The sequence below is a fragment of the Sciurus vulgaris genome (genome assembly GCF_902686455.1).
Source record: "Sciurus vulgaris genome assembly, chromosome: 7".
NCBI lineage: Eukaryota > Metazoa > Chordata > Mammalia > Rodentia > Sciuridae > Sciurus > Sciurus vulgaris.
The window spans coordinates 132791300-132807426 of record NC_136467.1 but is presented as its reverse complement, the minus strand read 5'-3'; the positions used below and the strand labels follow the sequence as shown (position 1 = coordinate 132807426).

Below are 16127 nucleotides of genomic sequence, written 5' to 3'. Positions count from 1 at the left end.
ACTAAGTTTTTAACCAAAGAGGGACCTACTGATAAAGTACTGGAGATTGAGTTGGAACTTAACTTTCCTGCATTGTAACTTCTTGTTAATGGACTGGTTTTTGGTTATCTGGAAAACCCTTTAAAAAGAAAGTTAATCAGAGCTCAGCACTGTAAAATAATAACTGAGTTTTATACTTCCAGCTAATTCCTTTTGCTAGTGTTATTTAAATACATCTCATTTGTATTATTTTCTCTAGTGATAGATTTTGATTCTTTATTAAAGATTACTTCAGTTTTTTTCTTAACAAAGATTGTCTAATCCCATGACTTTATTTATTTTTTAACATAGCTCAATCCAGATATTTCTTTACTCAAGTAGAAAAAAATCCCCAGAATGTATGGAAATATACCACATAGAAGGAGGTTATATCTAAAATTTTAACTGGCACTCTTTGTGAAGACCAAAACATGATAGTTACTAGCCTATGTAAATTTTAATCTTGCTTTAGCTTCTGGCAATGCTATTCTTATTTGATCAAGTGTGTATTACTTTTATAAACCTTGCTAGTTGAGCTTTCAACCTGCTTCATGTATTGCCAAGAAACCATTTTTTTAAAAAAGCAAACAACCTGCTAAATAATTTAAGTGTTTTTAACTCAGATGATTTCTACACTAGCCAAGTAAAACATTATAAAAGTACTTTACTTGGAATTCTACAAGTTGCTTTGTTTTTTTAAATGCTATTTTAATTTAGTTCATGAAGCAGACTTTTTAATTTTCTTTAGGTTAGCAAAAATATGCTTAAGAATGAAACTTATAGATCTTGTCATCATTTTTAATTTCATAACATTGAAAATAATCTATTGGAATTCATGTTTAAATTCTTTGCTGATTATTAATCTTTGGAGTAAAACAAGAATTCAGATATTAAATCAGAGGAACCTTGAAAACATTTATGAGCAGGTGAATAAGCTGTTACTTTAGGGATAGTTTTGTGCCACCTCATTCTTCATGGCTACCATTTATGTTTGCTCATTTGAGTGGTTTTTTGAGACTTTATGTGTATAGGATATCTGAAATCTGCTGCCTTCCTTAGTTTTATTATGGGATAGTTCTCTGGCAGGGAACTTATATCCCGAATGACCATTTTTTAAAAAATAAAGATGCTATTTGTGTTTTTACTTTATACTCTGACACTTATTATTGAGTTATTTTCTTTTCTGAAAAGTTAGTTTAAAATCATAAGAATATTTTTGATATTATAAAATTTTAAAATGTTGTTATATATTGAGTTGATGTGACATCAAAATAACCACCATATTTGTAAGTACATTATAAATGAAAACAATTCCTGCTTGTTTTAAAAAATATATAGACTGATTTACACATATATAAAATTACTCGAGCAAAATGTACATTCTATTTATCTTGGGAAGTTGGTTTTGAAGAAGTATTCAATATTTTAAATCATTTAAAATTTTCATAACAAAAATTGATTATCAGGAAAGATATCAAGGGTATTCCCATTTTGAAAACACAGTTTTGAATTATGAGTGTTTTAAAAAGTATTTTTAGAAAATTTTGTCCTAAAAGGAACCTTTAAATGTCATTATTAGGAAAATAAGTTTCTATATACATGAATAAATAATAAATATTTAATAATAATAATATTTAAATAATAAATATTTTAGGGGAATACCCAAAATTCATTATTTCAAGCAATATAAATGTCTTAAAAATGTATCTTTTAAAATTTCTTTAAGGTTAATATAACCTTCTTACTAAATAGTCATTTAAGTTATAAGAAAAGATGTCTTGAATCTCTCCCTTCATTTTTTAAAATGTATTTTTAGTTGGTAATGGATCTTTATTTTATTTATTTATATGCAGTACTGAGAATTGAACCCAGTGCCTTGCAGGTGCTAGGCATGCACTCTGCCACGGAACTACAACCCCAGCCCTCTCCCTTCATTTTTAAAACCAAGTTTGCCATTGGTTGAGGTGTTCCTGGTATATGAGGAGGGGGAAAATAAAAAAAGCAAAAATAAACCTAATAATTGCCAAATTGGCCTGCTGAGCAATATACAAAGTTAAATAAAGAAGAAAAAAAATGTGAAATTGCTGTGATTGTACCACATACATTCTGGTTTATTTTTTCCATAAATATTTATTACCTCCTTCTTTCATTGTGGAAATGGAAATGTAAAGGAAGAGAGTTAGAAAATTGACTGACCAGTATTGGTGTTCTGCCTAGGGGACATGTCTTACTGCAGTCTTTCAGTAGACAGTATTATTTGGTTATTGCCACGTTTTTAATTAATATACTATCAAGTGAAGGAGGTGATAGATATGAGTTAATGTTTTGAAGATGTTGGTTTACTGGAAGAGTAGAATAATGGAACAGTAATTTAGTTAGAGTTTTATTAGGAAAATACCAAGGTAGCATAAACTTCCAGGATAGGAACTGCTATGCAAATTTATGAAATGATATAATCCAGTAATGTCTGAAACACTTCACCAGGTTTATAATACTTTATGCTATCCTCAAGTAAATAAAATTTTCACTTTAGTTTATTCTTTAACACCAGGTATAATTGAACACCAGAAAAAGTACTTGCTGATTCTTTTCAGGAAGATGAATAAATATAGAATGTTTTATGGAATGATCTACAAATTTATTAAAACATGTGAAAAACCTATACTAATCATTAAACTTCAGTAGTAGTAATAATTTTCCTTTTAACACTTCTGAAAATAATTTAACATTATCATAGTCTTAAGTAATCTGGAATGCCTGGCCGTAATTATGGTCCATTATTATGATATTGCAAGAAACTTAAACGTAGTCTAAAGGAAGTCTTAAATACTAGAGAAAAAACAAATTGGAAAAAAATCTATACAGCAGTAAACTTACAAATAACATCAGGTATATTTAATAATAAAAATAACTATTGAACAGGAAAGGCTATTTCTATATTTTTTCAGGTAAGACATGTTTAAGGTTTTATCATTGTTCTTTTTATTCCTTTATTTGCAGGATTGACAATTTGTGGACATAATTGCCTTTTGACAGCAGAATGGATGTCTGCAAGTAAAATAGTATGTCGAGTGGGACAAGCCAAAAATGACAAAGGGGACATTATTGTCACAACCAAGACAGGTGGCAAAGGAACCTCAACAGTCTCTTTCAAGCTATTAAAACCTGAAAAAATAGGTAAAACTTTGAGTGATTTTATTCAAAAGATGAAAATAAAAATTAGTTTATCTTTTAAAATTTAAATGGTAGCTTAGTTTAAAATTTACCTACTTTCATATCTCATCAATTCAATATATGTTAATTTTGTTAGGAAAAGGATCTTGGTAAAAACTAATTTTGGGGGGGCTGTGGTTGTGGCTCATTGGTAGCACATGTGAAGCACTGGGTTTGATTCTCAGCACCACATAAAAAATATAAACAAAATAAGGGTATTGTGTTCATCTATAACTAAAAATATATTTTTTAAAAAACTGTAATTTTTGGTAAAAATTTGCCATTTGTTGAGCTCAAAGTCAATAAAACGTAAGACTCAAAAAGAAATACTGTTCTGTTATTAACAAAATCTGTTCATTTTATATTTTGACATACCAGTTTTGGTTCTTAGATTATGAATACAATGATACTACAAGGTGAAATTGCTTCTGATTTGGCCAAATTAGCAATAGTGTTTTCTGAATAATATTTCCTTTCCCTTCATTTTCCCTACCTTCCAGGTCCAGAAGAAATATTGCCTGATTTGGATCGGTTTTTAGCCCTCCAAACTAATAACAATTCCTCTTCTTTGTATCATATGGCACTTCACAAAATCCTTTTTAACATACTCATCTCTTCCTTCTGCACATTAGTGGTGGTTAAGAACTTAGTCTGAGGAGACAGACTTGAATTCTAAAATGGGCTTTTATTACCACTAGCTACTAGCAACTTCAGTGCCTAGTTTCTTTGTGGGTAAAAATATAATGAAAAGGGCTGGGGAGATAGCTCAGTTGGTAAAGAGTGCTTGCACAAGACCCTGGGTTTGATCCCCAGCACTGCAAAAAAAAAAAAAGAGAAAAAAAAAAAAATATAATGAAAATATTACCTACTTCATAGGATTGTATGTTAGAATATAAATGTATGTAAAGTGCTTAGCCTAGTTCCTTACACAGCAAATTAGTAATGTTAAGTTACTGTTCTCATAGTTATGTACTTATCCATTGCCCCTGCTAAAATTAGAGTAATGTCAGATTTCGATTTGTAACACTGTTAATGTTTTGCATTAATACACAAATATTTATATAAAGTAAGAACATCATAGGCATAATTAAAACCATGCAGTAGTTCTCTCTGTATAAAAGTAAACAATTTTGCAAGTTGTTTTTGTTTTCTCTCTTAAATCATAAAACCTTTCTATAGTATTATCCTCCACAAATTCTTATTTTAATGAATAAAAATTCCTTACAGAAATTTAAAGAAATTTTTAACATTGGATCTGTATATATTTACCTATGTACAGGTACATACATGTGTCATATAAAATGTAGTTCTATTTTTATGTATTTATTTATTTAACGTCTTTAACTGCTGACCTGTGAAATTAAAGCAGGAAGGAACTTGTTTCACGGTTTTTTAGAGGACTGTAACATTTTTATAAAATTCACCACTATTTTATAGCATGTTTATGTAGCAGATAAAAAGAAATTTAGGTGAAAACACTAATTTTATTCTAGAATGCCCAGCCCAAGACCAAGCACATAGTAGGTGTAATTATCTTTTGACCTGTGCTCCAGAGTGACTGGACTTGAGCATAATCTCAGAGTCCCCATTATGCCCAGGCAGAACTATGGGTGCTGAATTAGTAGGTTCACAAAGAGTCGTGCAGCTACAAATAGCCTGGTATTTAAGCAGCCTTTCCAAAAAGTCCTCCCCACCCTCCCCAGCCTTCCTCTGTAGAGGTGGGGGCAGCTTGCTCTGTGTGCCTGGATTTTTGCTTCTGCTTTGTTAAGCTCAGGGTTCTTGAGGTGGTAACTGGTAAGTCCTGCGCTGAGATGAATGATTGAAGAGCTCAGTCACATAAGGGAAAATGATATTTTTGGAATTAAATCTTGTTCACAGGGTTCATATCCAGTTAGTTTTCCCTGAATAACCTAATCATTTCCATTACATAAGCCATGTGTTCTTTGAATGTCAAATGACTGATTTAATTATTGATATTTTGTTGCATTTAACTAATTGGTTTTAGCATAGTATAGAAAAAACCTAATGTTTTTATCATCTGGGACATTTGCAACATTAATAATAGGAAAAAGAATGAAAAATAACCTGGAGCCTGGCATTGATGGTGCATACCTGTAATCTTAGCAACTCTGGAGGCCAAGGGAGGGGGATTGCTAGTTCAAAGCAAGCCTCAGCAACTTAGGAAACCACAAAGCAACTTTAGTGAGACCTGTCTCAAAATTAAAAAAAAAATTAAAAGGACTGTAAATGTGGCTCAGCGGTTAAGTGTCCCTGGATTCAATCCCTGGTACAAAAAAAAAACCAAAAAACAAAAAAAACAAAAACAAAAACAAAATAGAATATGTTGTTTTTGCATAACTATTTATGAGAACATGGCCATGTTTATAGAGGAAAAGAGAATATAAAAGACATTTTTTTGAGAGTTTTTAAGAATCTTTTAAGAAATATTTTGGATTTCATCTGCAGTGATATGTCCTTAGGTAGCTTGTAGAACTCAGAAGAAACTCAAAATATTAAGTATAACATCATGTATTTATTTATATGTATTATGACTTTTTGAATTATCTTAACCAAGAATCTTTTCATTTTATTAATAATGCTTAAGTTGAATGTTTTCTGTCTAGGTTTTTCTCAGCCATTTTCCAGAATATTCTCTTGAATAAAAACAATAATATTTAGAATGTATAAATAATTGTAGCATTTGTTATTTGTAAAATACATTTGTTTTTGAAGAATATTTTTCTCAGAGGCTTAATTTTAATTTGTATTCTCTATTGAAAAATAACAAACTGTAAACCAAGGTGCTATTTTTGCCTTTTTATAAGTTCTTAGTATTTTTAATTAAGCCACTAGCCATTAAAAATTATCCAAGCTATAGGGCCTTCAAATCTTTTAAATTTGATCTATTAGACATTTGATATTAGGTCTTTAAAAACTAAAGCAATAGGGCAAGACCTAAAAAATACCTGGGGGAGTCTTTATTGTATTAAGGCTGTGTTCCTCATGTTTGTAGGCATTTTGGATCAGTCTGCTGTGTGGGTTGATGAAATGAATTATTATGATATGCGCACCGACAGGAATAAAGGAATTCCTCCCTTGTCCCTCCGTCCTGCAAATCCTCTTGGCATTGAAATTGAAAAGTGAGTATTGTCTTACCTTTGGTTTTCTTTATTCTTCATTTGCTAAAAGTTTTATGTATTTAAGGAGAGTCAAATTCCAGAAATGTCCTGGAAGCACATTCAAAGACAACTGAAATTAGGTCAGCTTTGCTAGAGTAAATGTTATAGTTAGTTTAAACTTTTGGCAAAATTATCTACCTCTTTAATCTTTTTGAATTTGAATTTTGTGCCAACAAAAGTCTTGACATCTTAATAACTAATGCCTTTTTTTGTGGTACTAGGAATTGAAGTCAGGGCCTTGCATATCATAGGCAAGATATCTAACCTAGCTTGTAAGCTACCTAGGCAAGCTCCATTGAACTATATCCCCAGCTCCTAACTGATATTTTTAATGATGTGAGTATTATCTAGAGTTGGTAAATTTAAATAGTTAGATGGTATTTGAAGTGAAGATAGAGTTTGTAATCTGTCCATTTGCTTGAATTTTCTAGAAATATTTTAGAATAATTAGAGCCAAAATGGTTTTTTAAAAATTTTTAGTTGTGGACAGACACAATACCTTTGTTTTATTTATTTATTTTTATATGATACTGAGGATTAAACCCAGTGCCTCACATATGTTAGGCAAATGCTTTACACTGCACCACAACCCCAGCCTGCATAATAATTCCTGCCATAATTCTTACTTATTCTAGACTTACTTAATTTCAATCATCAGAGTTGTACCAGGTAAATAATCTCTTTCATGGTATTTTATAACCAAATCTGGGATTTTGTTTTACTTACTCCCTAGTACAATGTTTTAGTGTTGCTTCATAAACACTCCGGGAAGGCAGCAAGTTTGTTCTATTAATACTTTAACCATTATGTTTTTCTAAGACTGGGGAAGATTCTCCACTAATCTGTAAATATTCAACCTTTAAGTCTACACACTTGAAGATCATTAGTAATTAAACAACAAACTGCTTTTTCATTACTAGGTTTGTCCTATGACAGGGAGGTAGGGCATTTATCTTGGGGACACATCATGTGATAAAAAACCATGGGCACTGGCAGCTTTAGCGAGCTTGAATTTGCCCTAGGTAACATCTTTGAAGCATTTAGGCAGTATGGGTCATTCTAGAGCTGTTTTAAGGATTTCAGTACCCTGGAAATTAAGAATTTAATTGAGACAGTCCAGAGAAGAATGATAGGAACCTTTTTTTTCTTTCTTTTTTTTTTGTCCAGGTATGTATTTGAGCACATTTTCAAGCATAAATAGACTTTGTAGTTGATAGTAAATCCATGAAGTCCTTGCTTAAACAACGTGAAATCCAGGTTCTTTCCAAGACTGCTACAGAAAGTGTAGAGCAGAAGGGCCCTTCTGATTTCTCTTTCTTGTTTGACCAAGAGGCAGCTTTGTAATGTGAACCAAAGGAGTGCAGAGGCATTGCACGCATTTTACATGAGACTCAACCAATGAGCAAAGTTAGGTTTAGATTGAACGTTCACTTTCATAAAATTGAGGTCCTCCCCTTTTATTTTGGCATATAGACTTCCCTTATTTGTTCTATAGTCTCATGTCCTCTTACCTTTGACTATCTTACTAATATGGTGCTACCTACAAAGAGGTTTGGCTTGAACTGTCTGTCTCTAATGACACTCTTTCTTAATATGTTCTAAGATAATCATTTGGCAAGGTTGGTAACAGCGTGAGGAATTATGGCACTACAAATTTGAGCTTGCTTAAAATTTTCTTTTCTTTGAGAGGTAGTCTAGTTTGGTCTGGAGCCAGACTTCCTTGACTTGAAACTGGGCTCCACCAGTTACTAGCAGGATGATTTTGAAGAAGTTATTCAGCTTTTCTTTGCCTTGGTTTCCTCAGGTGCACAATGGTGTACCTGGTTCAGATTGTTGTGAACCTTCAGTGTATAGATGCAGGTAAACATGTAGAACATAGCAGGTACCTGGCGAATGTCAGTCATTATTACTGTCTTCTTGGACATATACTTTTCATTGCTTAGGAAAAGAGGGATTCTGACTCTGTTGCTTAGACTGGCTTTGAGTTCTTGGGCTCTAGCAATCCTTTTGCCTCAGTCTTCCAAATAGGCCACTCCCCAGCCTAAGAACCTTTCTTTAATGACTTAAGATGATAGGATAAAAATGATAGGATAATAAATTATATTAAAGTCTTAAATAATCTCTTGCACATGTATTGAAGAAGGACTTAAATGGGGGTAATATTAACAAATTTTTATTTTAAGGTACTGCTCAAGTTTCAGTATAATTTGCTCAACCATTAGATAATGTAAAATATTAAAGAATAATTTTTGAAACAGGTAAAATCTCAACTCTCACATAAAATGAATAGTGAGCTCTTATTTAAATCATTAATTAGTGGGAGAACCAATAAAATGCAAAAAACATTTCAAAGGAATGTCCTGGAAGAGATATAATAGGCAGTGAGGAATACTCAAAGGTGTAAAACAAGCTAGTTCTGCTGCTAACCAGTTATATCCTCATCTGCCCTGTTTCTGTGGATGAAATCCCTCCTGTCACTGTCAGACCTCCCCTCCCTCTGTCTGTCTCACAGAGATGTAAATTTGTCAGTTTACAGAGAAATGCAAAGATCCTCATAGCATCAGAGAGAGCATTAGGAAGGCACTGCCGAGCTCCTGACTAGAAAAGGGCATCCAGTAATTTTTTTGTTTAAGAATCTTTTGCCTTTTTTTTTTTTTTTTTTTTCCTTTCTTGCTAGAGGTGCCAGGAAGCAAGAAATGAAAGTAGGAAAGTAGAGAGAGAGAGTATAGAAACCAAAAGGAAGGAATGTTTTTGATCAGAAAAGTGCCTTACAGGCTTCCCTTTCTTTTTCTTTTTAAAATAACCGCCAAGAAAGCCACTTTGGTTTATTGAACTCTTTTTACTTCAGATAGAGAAATTTTATTTTTTGGTAGTGTCGAGAATCAAATCCAGGGCTTTGCCCATCGATGGCTAAGTGTACACTCTACTACTGAGCTAACCACAGCCTAGATAGAGAAATCTTGTTTTAGAGAAAAAAAAAAAGAAAGAAAGAAAGAAAGAAAAGAAAAAGAAAAAAAGAAAAGGAAGGGAAAGACATATTGTAAAATGCTGGTATAAGTTTTATTTTCCTAACTCACTTAATATACTTTAGATAAAAGCTTTGGTGTCTGTAAAGAAGAGCATTTCATTCAGATCAGAAACCTTGTTTTCTTTTATTTCTCTTTATTAATGTCAATTAGGAGTTTCTTTTATAATTTAAAAACTGAAGACCTATTTTCTTTAAACATCATTGAATAAGGAACAACAGGGTTTTAATATTATTTGCTGATTGAAAGGTATTGATTTAGAAGGTTTGAAGAATTATAAATGCTTATTATAAAATACTCAACTGTGGTCTTGATGAATTATCGGATTAAAGTGGGGAGGCAGCCTTTGGAGATGAATCAGCTCCTGGTAATTGCAATGTGAATGTTCATGGAAATTTTCTACAGCTGACAGCCCAGTGTACAAAGGAACAATGAGGCATCCTGTGGTGCTGTGGTTGGTTCATCTGAATATGAAAAAGCAAAGTGAGAGTAATACAATATAGTTTCCTTGTTGCTTTTTGGTGTGAGTCAGAGTTTAATAAATATTTTATTGGCTGACCCAACATGCATGCTGTTGTCTTTCAGGCCACAAGTTTAACAACTGGCATTTATTGGTCGCCTTTGACTGTTAAAATCCTTCATATTCCTAAATTTTTAACTGATGTTTTTGCACACATGGTGCCTTGATACTTATAAACAATGTTACTAATTGCTCAGAAAAACTAACTTCACTTTGAATTGAGAGTAGGATTTGCTTGTAAAAGGTCCATATTTCTGATTTATTACAGTTATTGTCACAGATTATGTTCTCTGCATGGCTTCAATTGTAATGGAGACAAACTATTTAAACCAAAAAAAGAAAGTAAAACCAGGTTCATGTTAAGTGAGAATCTTCATTAAGTTTTGTTTCTTAAAAGCAATACTTATTAGTCTAATAAGAGAATATTTATAGACAGTGTTTGGAGACAGTACACCTATTGGAGTGGGAGTAGAAAAATGGAATTTTGCCTCATAACATTTTTTATGAATTACTATGTGGAAAGGGCTATCTACTCGGTTGATATACCACTAATGTTTGTTTTATCTCTACACTGGTTTTATAGGCAATGCATATCTCATTCTTCTAATCAGTTTAGCTTTCTAATGGAAAGAAAATATGACCGGTTTCCCCACTACATTTAGAAAGCTGTATGTTAAAAGAAAGGAAAAGTGATGGCAAGATAAATCTTACTAGGAGTGTAGAGGAGAAGAACTTGGATAAATGTATCTTTTAGAATTTTGTAAAAATAGATTTGTGGGCTATGATATGATGCCTAAGTCCAGAAACTATCAGATTAAAAAAACAAAATGAGACAACCACAGAGAACTTATGATCTTTAATATAACAGGATGTAAACAGTGTTACTAAAAATTTTGTAGCTCAGTGGTAGAGCACTTGCCTAGCATGTGTGAGGCACTGGGTTCAATTGTCAGCACCACATATAAATTAATAAAATAAAGGTCCATCAACAACTAAAAATAGAAATATTTAAAAAATTTAAAGCTAAAGAATTAAGCATAACATTTACACATTCAAAGAACTATATAAGCCAACTTTTATTACTAACCCCCTACCCTTCCATCTTCCATCTGCCACATGAAGGAAATGTGTTGTCTTCAATGCAAACAGAATATCAAAACTGCACCCAGACTTCAATGTATCTGGGTGGCTAGAATGTTCTCACAACAAATGTCATTGCTTTGCATGCTACACTGGTTATCACTGAAGATTGTTCTTATACTGGAAAGCAAATGCTGTTATGTTATGCACATTCCTGTTAATTTTATGTCTGTTCCTCAATACGCATGCTTGGGCTACCCATTTTTAGAAAGTTTAAATCTGAGTTTACACTGCCATCTAATGGAAAACATTTTTTTAAGGGTAGAAAGAGTTATCTACCACTGAAACTGTGTTTTGATTCCTTAATGAAAATATTTCATGGGTTTTTGTAGTGGAGTATATGTTACTTTTGATCTCTAACTCTAGTAGTTTTAAAGTATAAGTATATATCTTGCTTTTACTGACTTGTTGAACTGTCATTTCATTTAGAAGCTAGTATCCAAAATCCATTTATTCTAAATACACATTTAAGTTTTAACTGTCTGTGCTTCATAAATCATGTTGACATAGTGCTTCTTCCTTTCCTATTGTGGTTATTAAATAATTAATACTTTCCTTTGTTTTTGGTTAAAAAAAAACTACCCCTTCCATTCTTCCCCTGGTTTTTTATCTTCACAGATTTATAGTTATGGTTTTATTTCCTATCTTAAGATTCTCTGGTACTTTGACAGTAGAAGCACTAGAGTTCAGTCTTTATTATTGACATGTAATCTCTCTGAGGATGTTTACTCATCTGTAATATGAGAGCATTTGACTCACTTGTGATGAAAATTAAATGTAATGATAAAAATAACCTGTAAAATATAAAAAACTAAGACGTATAAAAATAATAGTAACAGCAAATAACATTTTTGAGCATTCACTGTGTGCCAGAGACTGCTAAGCCTTTCATGAGCATTATCTACTTTAATCCTCAAAACATTCCTGAAAGGGAGGTGTTATGATCCTCATGAATAAAGGAAACCTAAGAGAAGTTAAATTAACTTCCCCACAGTTATACAGACAGATGGAGCAAACTTGGAAATTGAATGCAGAGCCTATCCTGTTAGCCACTCTTATCACTGCTGCCTCCCAATGTAAATACTGAGTAGAGTCATCTGTACATTTGCAGTCAGCTTTGTTGATTCTTGGCATTGCCATTTCTCTCTGTTTTTCAGATCATCTATTTCATATTTTTGGGGTATATGCATAAAATATCAGTATATTTAAGCAGATAACAGACACCAAGATTGGTTGAGGCAGTGAAAGTCATGTTTTGAGGAACCTGGGTTTCTTGTTCTGCTGCCCTTAGCATAAAACTGATTTTCTTCATAATTGCAAAATGACTTTAGCACTTCCTAGTGTTGAAACTAAACACATAATACCCAGAGGCAGAAAGACACTGTTTCTTCTGGGTTCTCCTTCAAGTGTGGAGACATTTCCCAAAAAGACTCTAGTTGATCTTTCCTCAGATAGCACTGGTCAAAACAGTGTCACTCAATAAAGAACAAGGGGAAAGTGACAGGGTTGGCTTGGGATAGTTTACCTTACCCGTTAAAGGCACAAATGCCAGACTGTATGGAATTCTTCTACCAGAGAGGGCCTAGAATAATTGTCAGGTCACTAGCCAATAGTGTCTACTGATAATGCAGCTGCATTTCTATGCATGATTAGTCCTGGACTTTAATTGTATGATTTGGACAAAACGACTTGACATCTCTGTATTAGAATTTCACTGTCTTGAAAATAATTTTTCTTATTCCTGTACATCCAATTTCTGATTTAGGTCTCAGCACTTCTTCCAACTCAAATTGTTGTAGTTAAGTTTGGTGAAATAGTTTTAAGGTCTTTAGAAAGAAATCACTGAAGAATAAATACAGTCTGAGGGGTGATTATAAGGGTTTGGGCGTTTGGACCAAGAAATCCAGTACTTTCAAATTCTGCCTGGCTCATTTGGGAGCCTGAAGGAGCAATGTTTGTGGTGGGTAAGATACTAGTAGGTGGGCCAGGTGCATGCCTATAATTCCAGCAACTTGGGAGACTGAGGCAGGAGGATTGTAAGTTTGAGACCAGCCTGGTAAATTTAGCAAGATCTCTCAAAAGAAAAATAAGAACTGGGGACATAGATCAGTGGTGGTGCACCCCTGGGCCCAATCCCCAGTACCACAAGAAAAAGAAAAAAAAAAAAGAAAAAACAATAACAAGAAAAAAACAATCAAACAACAAAAAAGCCAAGACAGAAAAAACTAAGGTGAATTGATACTTCAAATCTCAGCCTAAAGCTCTCTGATGGGAGCACAGAGTCTTGTCACCATTCATGCCGAAGCTCAATTTTAGGATCTGCCATTCTCCTTTCTCCCATACTTGTCCTTCTAGCAGCTATGGCGTGAACATGATGTGAGATGAGGGTGCTGAACCTGTGGGGGCCTTGCCATGTCCATGGGTGTCTCTTTGCTGCCAGTCAGTATGACCAGACCCGTTCTTGCTCTCTCTCTGAGGGTGAGGTAGGTGGGGAGGGACTCCTCTGGGGTAGGAGAGTTTCTTAATAGCTCTTGTCCTAGAGTCCTCACTAGACATTAAAACTTTCTGTTTCGATATAATTGATTTTGTTCGTAAAAATAACAATTTAGTATACTGTAAGTAAAATGTTATTAAAGTTTAGGAATGAGGTGAATTTTAAATACTGAATATAGAATGAGAAGTTCTGGAGAGCTGTAGACTTACATTTTTGGGTCCCAGCAGTTTAAGCTTTTTATTGTTTAGGACATAAACTTTTTTAATATGCCATATTCATCCCATTAAAATTTTTTTTTGCTAACTATGTTGAGCAGGGTTTATAGGTTTGTAAGAACTGGAGAGTCTTATCCATGTTACCATAGCATACAACTGCTCTAGTTTTGAGTTTTTTATGTCTAAATTTTGTACTCTTTTGCTTTACTTGATATCATTGTGTTATAGGTTCTTTCTTGAAGTCATTTTATTTTTTCATTTGTAGTGCTAGGGTTTAAATTCAGGACCTTGTGCATATTAGGCAAACACTATACAAATGGGCAATACCTAGCTTCATCGATATCATTTCTTGACACAAACAATTCTTCTTTACCCACTACTTTGATGATGGGCAGGGAAACACACAACTAAACTAAAATTATGCAGGGCTGGCGTGAGGAATACAGATGCTTACTTTGACTTCTCAGTGTCTCATTTTGCTTCTTTTTTCTCAGTTGTGTCCTTAATATGTGAGTTTGGAATTGAGGCTTTTTTTTATAGTTGAATAGTTAATAACCACTATTATAATTAGGGATTTAGTTAATATCAGGCAATTCTGTAGGACATTTTTGTTTGTTATGATTATTTAACTTTCTGCGTCAATCAATATTTAGAATGCCTGCACATAGAAGCAAGGTTGACCAAATGTGGTCTGCATGCCACACTGGTAACCGATTGTGTTTAAACAAAGCCAATTGATCCTTCATACAGTAGTCTAGAGAGACACTCCCTATCAGTTAGAAGGTAGGACTACTAAGTCAAGGCCCTCCCTGAAATCCAGGCCCTATCAGAAGGAAGTGTTTCTGAATTAGTTACACTGGGGTCCAGCATGTTGTGGCTTAGCCTAAGTCTCTACTTAGTCATTTTGTTCCCCAAAAGTTCTAAATTACAGGCATGGTATACAAATAAAATGAGAGTCTCAAGTTTTAGAAGTGACAGGGTTTTCTTACTAAGTACCAGAATCAGCATGAAGAATCTACACCAAAATAAACTTAAAAAAGCAGAGTTCTAATTTGCATTTCTCTAATTTCTGGAGATGTTGAACACTTTTTCATATATTTATTAATAGCCTGTATGTCGTCTTCTGTAAAGTGTCGGAAAAAAAAAAATAAAAGCAGAGTTCTCTACATCCCTGTCAGAGACCACTGACTAGAGAAAATGACCAGTAAGCTAATGAATGCCACATATACACTTCAAGAAGGTTCTAACTATAGATCTTTGAACTTTTGAAGCTATTAGTAAGGAAAATAAATTCAGTCTCAGTTTCTAAACTGAGGTGACGTGAGCCTCCTAAAATCTCACAGGTTGTTTTTGGTTACTAGACATTTAGCAGGGCTTTCTTTCCCCTCTACTGACAATAAGAATGATTCTTCATGCAGAAGAAAGTCCGTTTAACAGGATGTAGAGTGAGACTCTCACACAGCACATATTTAGGGGAAGGTGGTGTGGTATCTCACTAGGCAGATTTTTAAGAGAAATCCTTGAGACCTGCTACTTGAACTTGTTGGCTTTCTGGGGAACATGAAGGGAGAGTCCAGGCAGATAGGACTTATGGGAGGTTTCCTTGGGAAGAGCTGTGCTAGACTCTGAAGGGGTAGAATGACGACATGTGAACTTCTCTAATAAGGCCTGTCAAGTGGGACTTCCCTTGGGCACCCAGGTGACAGTGCTTGCAGAAGCTGTAGAATACAGAGCACATGTAGACAGTAGAGGTGGCTTTTTGGGAGAGGTGTTCCCTGTGACCATATGAGTGGGCCTCAGGAAGTTGTGTCTAGAGGACAGGCCCCTAAGTGTTGTGGGGTTTTAGCAGGGAGATGTATATAATAAGTTGTGTGCAAAAGACTGCAGGGCAACTAGAGGCTGAGGAAAGGCAGTAGGAAGCAAATGGATTCAAGAGATATGTCTAGAGGGTTCTCCCAGAGCACCCTTTAGGGAACCTGTGAAAATGCCTACAAGACTGATGTAGGTTTTACCGTCCAGTGAGCAGAGACCCACCAGTGATAGCCTGGAAGGACTTTCTATTCTTTCCTCTCTTTCCATCCTACTACAGTTGAGACAGTGACTAGGAGAGGAAGGGGTCAAAGGCTTACTTATCCCTCAAACTGAGCAGCCCCTCAATCATTGATCCTAGCTGTGGAGAAGGAAAGAAAAATATTACCTTTGGATATAGACTGAGTGTTGATATTGGCTGGGCTACTGTTTCTGGATTTAGGCTATTTGTAGTACTGGGAAATCAAAACTCTCCCAGGTAGGAGTAAGTTGAAAACATCATTGGATCTGTCC

At 34.0% G+C, this 16127-nt stretch overlaps 1 protein-coding gene across 1 annotated transcript in view; it reads left to right on the top strand.

Moving 5' to 3' along the window:
• EXOC2 (exocyst complex component 2) overlaps window positions 1–16127 on the top strand; it is a 219401-nt gene that overhangs the window by 24651 nt on the left and 178623 nt on the right. Inside the window, 2 exon segments of the mRNA XM_079147307.1 lie at window positions 3019–3195; window positions 6245–6371. Of these exon segments, the coding sequence (XP_079003433.1) occupies window positions 3019–3195; window positions 6245–6371 (304 nt within the window).